At 37.1% G+C, this 10997-nt stretch overlaps 1 protein-coding gene across 1 annotated transcript; it reads left to right on the top strand.

Moving 5' to 3' along the window:
• Nucleotides 1–3143: 3143 nt before the first annotated feature.
• On the top strand, nt 3144–4491 carry LOC120012574. The gene is made up of 2 exons (XM_038864016.1): nt 3144–4340; nt 4387–4491. Exons 1-2 carry the CDS (start codon nt 3144–3146, stop codon nt 4489–4491), a joined length of 1302 nt encoding a protein of 433 aa, XP_038719944.1.
• The last annotated feature ends 6506 nt before the right edge of the window (nt 4492–10997 follow it).

Genomic DNA, 10997 nt, shown 5'->3' with positions numbered 1-10997 from the left:
TCGATAAATATTATTTGCTTAGGGAAATTGACCTTTGTATGGCGCTGACCTTTATTAATGGAGAAATGAATGAATGATGGGTTGAAACCCATAACTGTGTCATTTCCTTGATCACAAGTCTTATAGGTTTTTCTTCTGTGGGGTGAAGATCCCCGTGGACAATATTTAAGGCCTTATATTGCATTATTACTTACTAGATGATGCAAAAAAACTCTACTGCTCCTGTACCACCTTCTACAGATAAGACTCTTGCACCGACATCAGTTTGTCACCTTAGTGAAATAGAGACCTCGATAGGGATAAGGGAAGAATTTTGATTACATTTTGTTTTGTTAGATAAGAATTTTTTTTTTATTACATACGAAAATTAATTAGATAGCTTTGAACTATTTTTAGATATAATTTGCTTACTTTTGAGATGGTATATTTTACATTGTCCAATATTATTATTTGATAACTACAAACATGGCAGTAGTCATAGAAATGAAATATGGCAGTAGTCATATAATCGTTCTTCATTTTCTTGATGATGGAAGCATGAACCTCTCATGTTAGTTTGTATTTGTCAGGGCCGGTTTTAGTCATCGTTAACTGTACGTTTCAATCTCTATTGTAAAAAGTAGGAATGAGCTAAAGATATTAATTGTCAATGCTGAAGAACGATTATATAATACCACAAGCAATTTCATATTCAAAGAGATTACTCAGAATTAACATAGGTATGTCATACTCTGATCAAATTTCTATTATTATCCAATTCAATAAATTCTTATTAGAAATTTAAATTTAATATTAGTAATGTCTCTAAAAAATTTTTGTTGAACATATGCCTCTTGTACGGTTATATATAAGTACTTAATTATCTTCATTATATTTGTTGAATTTTTTTTAAGTTTATGATAATATGTTCAAAAAAGAAAAATCGCGATAATAATTTCTCTTTTGATGGATTTTAAATTAATGTATTATCCTACAACTCAGCTTCTTTTTTTTCCCAATTCATAATCAACGTCTATTTGAAATTAATAAATATTACTCATCTTTTAAACTTTGGAATGAGCATAGGTGGATCATACTCTTTTTTTTTTTTTTTTTGCAATGGTATACTAGGACTGGATGAACCTTGCTTATGCTTATTGATTTCTCTTTTTTCCTATTTTTCTTACATTGGTTTTATCAATACCAATAAGTTCTTATTTTTGCTCTACTTGCAAGTTTTTGAACAAGAGTTATGAGATTTCAACTTGGTATTCGACTTTGGGTTCCTAACAAAAGGTTAGGAAATACATATTCTATAAGCCCAAATTCATTTTGTATGCCACACATTTATCCAAATGTATTGTATATGACAAAGTCAGGAATCTGACATGTTTATTGAATTAGATTAATGCGTTCTACAGGTCAAAAAAGAGTTAAATTATATGAGATTTTGCATAAAACAAACTAAGAATAACCGCATGGAGTACTCTATTGTTTTGAGCAAGTTTGACTTCTTGTATAGATTTTTTGTTTTTCCTTCTAAGTATTTGTTAAGATTATTTATTTTTCGTTATAGGAAATATTATTTTACTGTAAACTTGAACATGACATTTCAAAAATATGTAATTTGAACTTGGTTTACCCAATTTACATCTCTTCCTTCACTGAACTTATCCCGTGCAAGTTTATACATTGTTTTAATATTAATATATATTAACAACTCTATTTGGATATGTTTTTATTTCTTTTCCTTGAAATTTTATGTTACGTGGTCAAATTTTTTTTATATTCATAACTCTATTTAGCAATATCTTTCTAGATGAATATGTTATAGCAAACATCATTATGCATACACTTTTTAGAAACTGATGTTGTGTTTGGTTCTTCTATCTATAATCAAAATTTTGGTTAAGTTATAAGCATTTTTTATTATTCGTGCATTGCACGAGTCCAAACACTAGTTTTTATAAAATTCAATAATAAATTTGAAACAAGGCCTAAAGACTTAAATATGTTTTGAAAACCCTAATTCAATTAAAAGACTAATTATTAAATTAAATAATAATTAAAATAAAACATGTGAAAAAAATCAATTCCAAGTTTTGCCTACAAATAGGGGCATATGAATGGTGATGGGATGGGAGCAAGAGAAAATGCATAAGGAAAAGTAGAGTTTTTTACGAAAATAACAATTTGAGTATAAATAATTACGTATATGACTTTCGGGGGAAAATATTTACCAAAATAACAATCCACGCCATCAAAGATGACGTGATTAGCTTTACGTTTATACAATCACGCCATCAGAGATGGCGTGATTGTATTTAGGGGAATCACGCCACCATTGGTGGCGTGACTCTCGTATATAATAGAGTCACGCCACCATTGGTGGCGTGACTCTCATATATAGGAGAGTCACGCCACCAATGGTGGCGTGACTCTCTTATATCACGATATCACGCTGTAGACTATACAGTCACGCCGTACCTAACGGCGTGACTTGTTAAAAATCTCTCTCCTTACACCGACCTCTCTCTCACATAACCATCTTCCACATTGCACGGACCACACCCATTTGCTGCAGCCCGACACCCACCACCACCACCGACACCCATTGCAGCCCTCCCACCGGAGATCTCCGCCGCAGATCTGCACCGCAGCACTCCCACCGCAGCCTCACTCCCATAGCAGTCCCACAGCAGCCTCACGCACCACCGCAGTCTCACACCACAACAGTCTCACACCACCGCAGCCTCAGACCTCCACAGCCCTCCCACCGCCGCCTTCCCCAGTCGCATCAGCATCAGCCCCCATCCAAGGTGCCAGCTCCGGGTTGAAGTCTCACCCGATACATAGGTGAGATTTTTTATTTATTTATTTAATTGTTACATTGTATATATGAAAATCTGTTTATGGAAATCTGTTTATGTGTTTAGGTTAATTTTTATTTTTTTTTAATTTTTGTTTTTGTGTATGGTTGATTGTAGTTGTGTAGGTAGTTTGTGTTGTTGAAGTGGAATTAGTGTTTAGGATATTATGATTATTTAATTAAGAAAAGTAATTAAGCATTTATTTAGTTGAAGAAAACATAATGATGTTAGGTAAAAATATTATTTTTGTGCATTAACAGTATAATTTATATGTGATGTAGATTGGAGGTGATAATGACATCACCTTGGAATCGAAATGTAACTAGTGGATTTTCAATTGCTGATGAGTATGAACAAAATCAAGAACAATCGTCAGCATGGGTTCGTTATACTCAAACAGACATTGGTAATTCATATAAGCAAGCATCATCATATGTTAACCTAAATCTAATCCCAGAAATGTGTATGGATGAAAACGACAATCATTTTGAGCAAGCAATTGCTAACAATGAGTTTGACTTGGTAGAGGATGAGCCTGGCATTCATACTGATGATAGTGACGATGACGAGGAGGATGGTGGTAATGTAGGGTTGAATATTGATTCTGGAATCGACAATGAAAATGGGCACATAAATTTGGAGGAGATGGTACCTGAATTTGGCGATGTTAGTCAAGCGGAGTATGCAGTGTGCCGAGATTGGGATAAGCAAAATCAAGGTCCATATGATACGTTGGCAGAGAAGGAAGTTTTTGAAAACAAGAAAGAATTAATTCGTGCAGTGAAGATGTGGCATATTCAGAATAACTCCCAGTACAAGACTCAACGCTCAAGTAAATCAGAATTGCAATTGATATGCATGAAAGAGCCAATTTGCAATTGGTATCTTCGAGCAATGAAAAAAGAAAAATTTAACCTGTGGATGATAACAGTTATTAAAGGTCGTCATACATGCACAAATGCCTCACTACATCATGGACATCGACAGTTGGATGCAGAGTATATTGCAGATGAAGTTATTCATATTGTTAAAGCTGATTTGAAGATTAACATAGCAGCTATTCAAGCATATGCAAGCTCACATTTGAAGTACCCGGTGTCGTACAGGAAGGCTTGGGTTGCAAAACAAAAAGTGATGGAGAAATTATTTGGCACATTTGAAGATTCATACAACATGCTCCCTCGATTTTTACAGGCGTTGCAGATTTCTAATCCAGGGTCAATAGTGAATTTAAACTATAAGGAATGTGTGAATGGAGTGGCAACTTTCGGTCGTGTCTTTTGGGCATTTAGGCCTTCTATCGAAGGCTTCCACTTTTGTCGTCCATTGATAAGTATTGATGGAACTCATTTGTATGGAAAATACAAGGGGAAACTGTTGATTGCGGTTGCATTCGATGCGGATAATGGACTTTTTCCATTATGTTATGCAATTGTAGATGAAGAAAGTTCTAATAATTGGGGATGGTTCATAGATAACATTCGTTCTTATGTAACAAATCGACCAGGAATTTGTGTTTTGTCTGATCGACATGCAGGTATTTTGGCTGCAATGCGGGATAGGTGGCCCGAACCAGTTGCTTACCACAGATATTGTTCGCGTCATTTTGTTAGTAATTTCCACGACAAGTTTAAGGATGTAGACATGAAGAATGCAGTAAATTTGATGGCCAATGAACCTTCCAGACAAAAATTTGATTTGTGGATGTCGCGAGTAAAAGATATAAACATTGCAGCGTGGAATTATCTAGATCGTGCAGGAAAAGAAAAATGGAGTTTATCGTATGATGATGGGCATAGATATGGTAACATGACTACAAATATGTCAGAAATATTCAACAGTGTTCTAAAGGGGGGGAGATTCCTTCCTATTACTGCACTTGTCCAGCTGACATTTTATAGGTGCAACAAATATTTCGTGAAAAGGAGGATGGAAGCAGAACAATATAGACTTCAAGGTTCTGAATTGCCTCCACAGGTTTATGGTCACATTAGTAGAGAAAATGAAGATGCTAAACGACAACATGTTCGGATGTTCAATCATGACCCTCCTACATTTCAGGTGACAACAAGAACAAGAGGTGCGGAAAATAATCAACGTGGTGAACGGCGGGCTGTAGTATGTCTTGGAGAACGACCAGAAGATCAATCTTGTTCTTGCAATATGTGGCTATTGTACCATCGTCCATGTTCACATGTATTGGCTTGTTGTTCGGTTAACAAGATTGATTGGAGGCAATATATGGAGGCATATTTCACAATTGGTGCATATGAGAGCTCATATGCGCCTATCTTTTGCCCAATACCTGATGAGTCAGGTTGGCAGATATATAGTGGCCCAGTTGTCATTGCTGATCCCGATCAACGTAGGTCATCGAAAGGTCGTCCAAAGTCAACACGAATAAGAAATGAGATGGATGCAAGAGAAGGTCGTTCATCGAACAAGTGCAGCATTTGTGGACAAAGAGGGCATAACAAAAAATCTCATAAGTCCACTGCACAAAGTAATTTGTATATGTATATTTATTGTTTATTCTTTGTACTTGTTTAATAATTTCTTCAATGACTAAATGTATTTCCGGTGCAGGTGGCGCTAGTTGACATATGGCGCGGACACGGGGTGGTCGATCATCGAGTCATTCAGGGACTCCCGTTGTCCGCGATTTGAGGGAGGATCGTCCTGGGCCGGATGATCGTTCCATTCTATACATGCAAGCAAACCACCGGTCAGAGGATGTGTGGCGGAGACAGGTGAAAATTTGATTTAAATTTTTATCAAATCATGCATATCTTATCAAAATATATGTATATATTATTCATTGAAATCATTTTATACAGGATACAGGAGTGCCAATAAGATTTAGGCAGCATGTGTTTTGGAGCTTGGATGCACGCGTTAGACACTATGTGATCCAGGCTGGTTTCTATGGTATCACACAAATAGGTAATATAAAACTTGATAATGGCCTCTTAACTGCGTTAGTCGAGCGATGGAGGCGTGAAACCCACACCTTCCACTTCCGTGTTGGGGAGATGACGATAACACTGGAGGACGTTGCTATATTATTGGGCCTTAGGGTTGATGGACCAGCTGTGACTGGTACTGGGATATATGATTGGGATGATGTGATGTTGCGATTACTAGGTAGGGTCGCACTGAGTACGGAGAGGGAGGGGGCATCTTTATCGTTGTCATGGTTAGTTCTGCATTTTGGTGAAAATAATCCTCCAATTGATGATGCCCCTGAGGAGGTCTTGCAACAATATGCTAGGGCTTACATATTAGCCATGTTTGGGAGCATTCTTTTCCCGGCCACGACGGGTGATAGCATACCCCTCATTTTCCTACCTCTCCTAGCAGATCTTCGGCAGACCTCAATGTATAGCTGGGGAGGAGCAGTATTGGCTTGTTTATATCGAAACCTATGTCGAGGATGTATGGGCAGTGCTCGTACGATAGGAGGTTGTGGCCTATTACTTCAGGTAATGAATGAAACATATATATACATATTTCGATAGTTGACATATTAAAATATCATTAGTTGGATCAACAAGAAAAAAATAAATATTCTTTTTTGTTAAAATTTGTTTTACAGTTATGGTCATGGGAGAGGTTACATGTATGTCGACCAGGAATGCGTACATTGGATCCACCCGCAGGACTTCCAGACGAGCCGCCTCGTCCACTTGGTGCCAGGTAATTTTTATTTATGTGCTGTAGATAAATTATGTATTTACTTTATCAATGATATACATATGTTTCCAAGTTTATTGAAAATTTGTTATTATAGTTGGCGGGGAAATCGGACTTATAGAAGATCTCCAAGGCAAGTCCTTATCTTTGCTAGAGATGAGTTGGATCAACAAGAACCTCATCAGGTACAGTGGATGCCTTATACAACTGCCAGACTTATGGATGCACCTGTAGTATGTATTGGAGGAAGCAGAGTATGGAGAGCTGTAGTGCCATTGATTTGTTTTGAGATGATAGAGCTACATTGCCCGGATCGTGTGATGAGGCAATTTGGTATTACGCAGCATGTCCCGCATCCAGTGGATACCAACGAAAAATTGCATGATCTGAATAGGCGAGGTCGCGGTGATGTGGATTGGAGTATCCAAAATGCCACATGGATAGCACAATGGGATGATAGACTTAGCCAAATCGCACAGGAGCGATTCCCTCGAACGAGCATTGACGAGTATATGCATTGGTATTTCTCGATAACTAGACGGGTTATTGGTGCTCCATCGACAGTGAGACGACTTGTAGATCTTGACTATGCGCCTCAGGGGGGTCGACTACGAAGAGTGGTACATATTTAAATAATTTCATATTTCTTTCATACTATTTAAATTATATTATGATGTAACATCTACTAATGCAGGCTACTTTGGCATTGGCGGGAGCGAGAAGAGCTGCTAATGCATTACGTGATGCAGTAAATGAGTCCGCCGCTTCCATTGCAACTAATTGGTTGGGGTCTTGCCGCGACATTCTGGAAGAGGTTGGTGAGGGTAATCGATTTGAGGAGATTATAGGCAATGTGGAAGCTACACCCCAACATCGTCGCAAGCATCCAGGAGGTCCATCACATATACGTACTCGTGTTTCTCGTGCACCTGACTTTACAATGCATGCCTCACAGTTGACACAAGATGAGCCTGGTCAATCTACCACTCCTACGACATGGGCTAGGCACCGGACCATATGATATTTACCATCTTTTGGTTTTTATTGTTGTTTTAATTATCTACTTTATGTTTTTCTTTTCCAAATATTTGATTGGATGGATGCTAGCAAGACATGTCTATGTTAGATTTATTTTGTTTGTTGTGCATGTCCTGTACTGATGGTTAGAGCATGTCTATGCTGGATTTATCTTGAGTTGTTATGTGATGTTTGTTAACAGGTATTGGGTTGGTGTTCATAGTTAGTCTATGCTGAATTTATCTTGAGAGTTGTTGTGTATGTTATGTGGTGTTTGTTAAGAGGTTTCGGGTTCGTGGTCATGTCTGGTTGTGAGTGTATTTAGAAGAGTCGCGCCACCATAGGTGGCGTGACTCTATTATATAATAGAATCACGCCACCATTGGTGGCGTGATTCTCGTAAATAGAAGAATCACGCCACCAATGGTGGCGTGACTCTCGTATATAGGTGGCGTGATTCTCCTAAATACAATCACGCCATCTCTGATGGCGTGATTGTATCAACGTAACGCTAATCACGCCATCTTCGATGGCGTGGATTGTTATTTTGGTAAATATTTTCCCCCAAAAGTCATATACGTAATTATTTATACTCAAATTGTTATTTTCGTAAAAAACTCAGGAAAAGTAGTTTGTTCAAGTTCCCAATCAATGGAAGACAAGACAATTATGGGCACATGAAAACAAAAAGACATAGTTTTATATGTATAGATAGGTATATAGGGTGGGTATAAATAGCAACACCCTTTATTTTTAGTTGTTGTTAGACAATGACTCTTTTAAAGTCTATGGAAATAAATTTGTATTGGGTATCCGTGTTTTTTGTATTTTCATTTAACGTTTATTATAAAGTTTCTATGTTAGAATTAAAAAAAAACTTCAATTTAAGAAATTATAAATAGAAATGGATGGGTAGTCTTACGTGTAAAAACCATTTGCAGCTAAGCAATTAATGAATAAATGAAAATGACATAGAGTCCAACACATATCGTTATCCAATAAAACCAAATTTATATGGCGTCTAAGTGGTATGTCCATGTCATTGATTATCTGTAAAAAATTTTAAAATTCAAAATTTTTCATACCATCTCTCATATATTTACCCTAGTTATTGTCCTCCTCATCCTCACTCTCTCTTTTACAATTCAAATTCTTCATGGTTGCCAATCCGTCTTGCACGAGAGGAGTGACCAAACGTCATCGTGAATGGCGTGATTAATATATTTGATATCATTCACACCAATTAAATTGGCGTGAATGAACAGAGCTAATCTTTGTAGTGTAGTCGTTGTAGAACGAGGTACTCAGGTACCCCGTCAAAAGCCAAAGAACACAAATCTCTCTACACAACTCCATTCCTCAATGTCTACACAGATCTGAAGCTGCTTCCATGGCTCCATGACTCCATCACGATCGAACCTGCCACTGAGGTCAAGCCTGGGAACGGCGTGGACTCAACCACGAGTTCCACTTCTTTTGCTTGAAGAGCGGTAATTTGATTGGACTCAACCACGAGATCCACTATGATTACTAGGAGATTGACCTATTTGTTGGACAAAAGGAATTTGTCCATATCATCTGCTGTATTGAAGGGCAATTAGAGCTCTGAAGTTCACTTCCCATGGCAGAAAGAACACAGATCACAAGTCTCTTGAAACTGTAATGAAGTCGAGAAAGAGAATGGAGGCTTCAATGGCAATTGGAGGTCTGCTTTCGAGAGCATTCTAGAGGATCTCTAATTAGGACCTACCAGGTTTTTTGATCTTGTTGAAAGAGAGGCTCCTTGTTGTGAAACAGAACACCATCAGTTTTTCAATTTTTTTTCTTAAATCTTGATCATGCCAATAAAATTGGCGTTAATATTGAAAAAATTTTAGTAATGCCACTTTAAGTGGCATGACCTAACTTATAACACTAGTCACGCCAATAACAACGGCGTGACCATGCAAAAAACGATGATGCCATTCATATTGGCGTGATTGAAAAAGTGATATACTAGTCACGTCATCATGAGTGGGGTGTAGTGTTATATTGAGAAATATTTCATCCCAATATTATAGTGGGACATATATATTGTCAGAGTGTAACTTTGGAAAAAAAAACCTCTTAAAATGGTTGACCTAGAGTGCATGGAAATTTTGACTCCTCGTATCAGTTTGTACGGTCAATGTCGGACCACTAAATCACCACCATATGATCATAATTGTACCACAATGATGCCATTAGTTGCTGACGTGTGAATAGTATGAATAGTAACGAAGTTGGTGATCGGGTCGCATGCATGCAACTCAATGAAATAAGTTAGTGGTATTGTGATAATTTTAATCAAGGGTAATTTGGTAATATTAATAAAGCGGTAAAATGATAATTTCATTTTCAAGGGTAAAGTGGTAAATTGGACTAGTTAGGAATTATGATTGAAACTGGTGTATTGGTATGGGAGAAATATATGAAATATTTTGGTCTTTTGATTCAAAAAAGCTCCTCAACTTTGTGGCAGTTAAATGTCTTACATGGCATGTAAAAAATAAAATAAAAAAATGTAAATGACATGTCGCCACCCTTATACAATTACGTCATTAATGCAGAGACTTAACCAAAAATCAAAATCAAAATCAAACTAAAAATGGTGGATAGATATGGCCGCCGCTTGAGCTCCTAACCGCTGCTATTGTTGTGGAGGTGGAGACCCAAAAGGAAATCTAAGCATGAGTGGAGAACCAATCTGGTTTTTATTTTTTTATTTTTTATAAAGGTGTTATCTTTCTAGTATCCATCGAGATTTCCGCCTCCCAAATTTGTTCGATTCCATCTGCACCAAAGGTGAAGTCGATCTGGTGTCAATTTACTTGTTATGGATTATGTACGCAAATCTATGGCCAACTTCTCACTCACCCATGAGGAAGGTGAACTGGTAACCCTCCAGGAAGAATATAATCTCTCTTCCATCCCAAATAGCTTGTCGGGCAAAGTCCTCTCTACCCCCATGAGGAACCAAACCTCATAATCAAATCAAAAACCCAAAATCAAATGATTCTTCAATCTCATCTCATTCTCCGGCAACCCCAAAATCAGCTGATTTTACCAGAGGGTGGATTGGAAGAGATAAGATTGATTTTTGTTTTATTGATTTTTGTTTTATATTTGATTTTTAATTTTTGTTTTTTGATTTTTGATCTGCACTGTACAGGTACACCTAATTTTTAATTTTCTTCAAATAAATGCCATGTCATATATGTTGCCAAATCAGTTGATTTTAATAGAATGTTAACAGAAGGGCTAACGTTTATCATTCTTGTACGTACGAGAGCTTTTTTGATCCAAAACAAAGTTAAGGGGCTTTTTGAACCAAAAAGCAAAATACTGGGGTCATTTTCATAGTTATCCCTACACAGGTGATCGAGGCGTTGGACTTGACGCTGTAGACGATAAATTATT

The sequence above is a fragment of the Tripterygium wilfordii genome, chromosome 13 (assembly GCF_013401445.1).
Source record: "Tripterygium wilfordii isolate XIE 37 chromosome 13, ASM1340144v1, whole genome shotgun sequence".
In the NCBI taxonomy this organism is placed as follows: domain Eukaryota; kingdom Viridiplantae; phylum Streptophyta; class Magnoliopsida; order Celastrales; family Celastraceae; genus Tripterygium; species Tripterygium wilfordii.
The sequence above is the reverse complement of the archived record's forward strand: the minus strand, read 5'-3'. Positions and strand labels throughout refer to the sequence as shown.

Bases quoted from the DNA above. Each gene is read 5' to 3' on its own strand.
- LOC120012574 (XM_038864016.1), top strand. From the start codon at position 3,144: ATGACATCACCTTGGAATCGAAATGTAACTAGTGGATTTTCAATTGCT. The intron at 4,341-4,386 runs GTAACAAATCGA...ATCGACATGCAG, and splicing joins TAGATAACATTCGTTCTTAT to GTATTTTGGCTGCAATGCGG.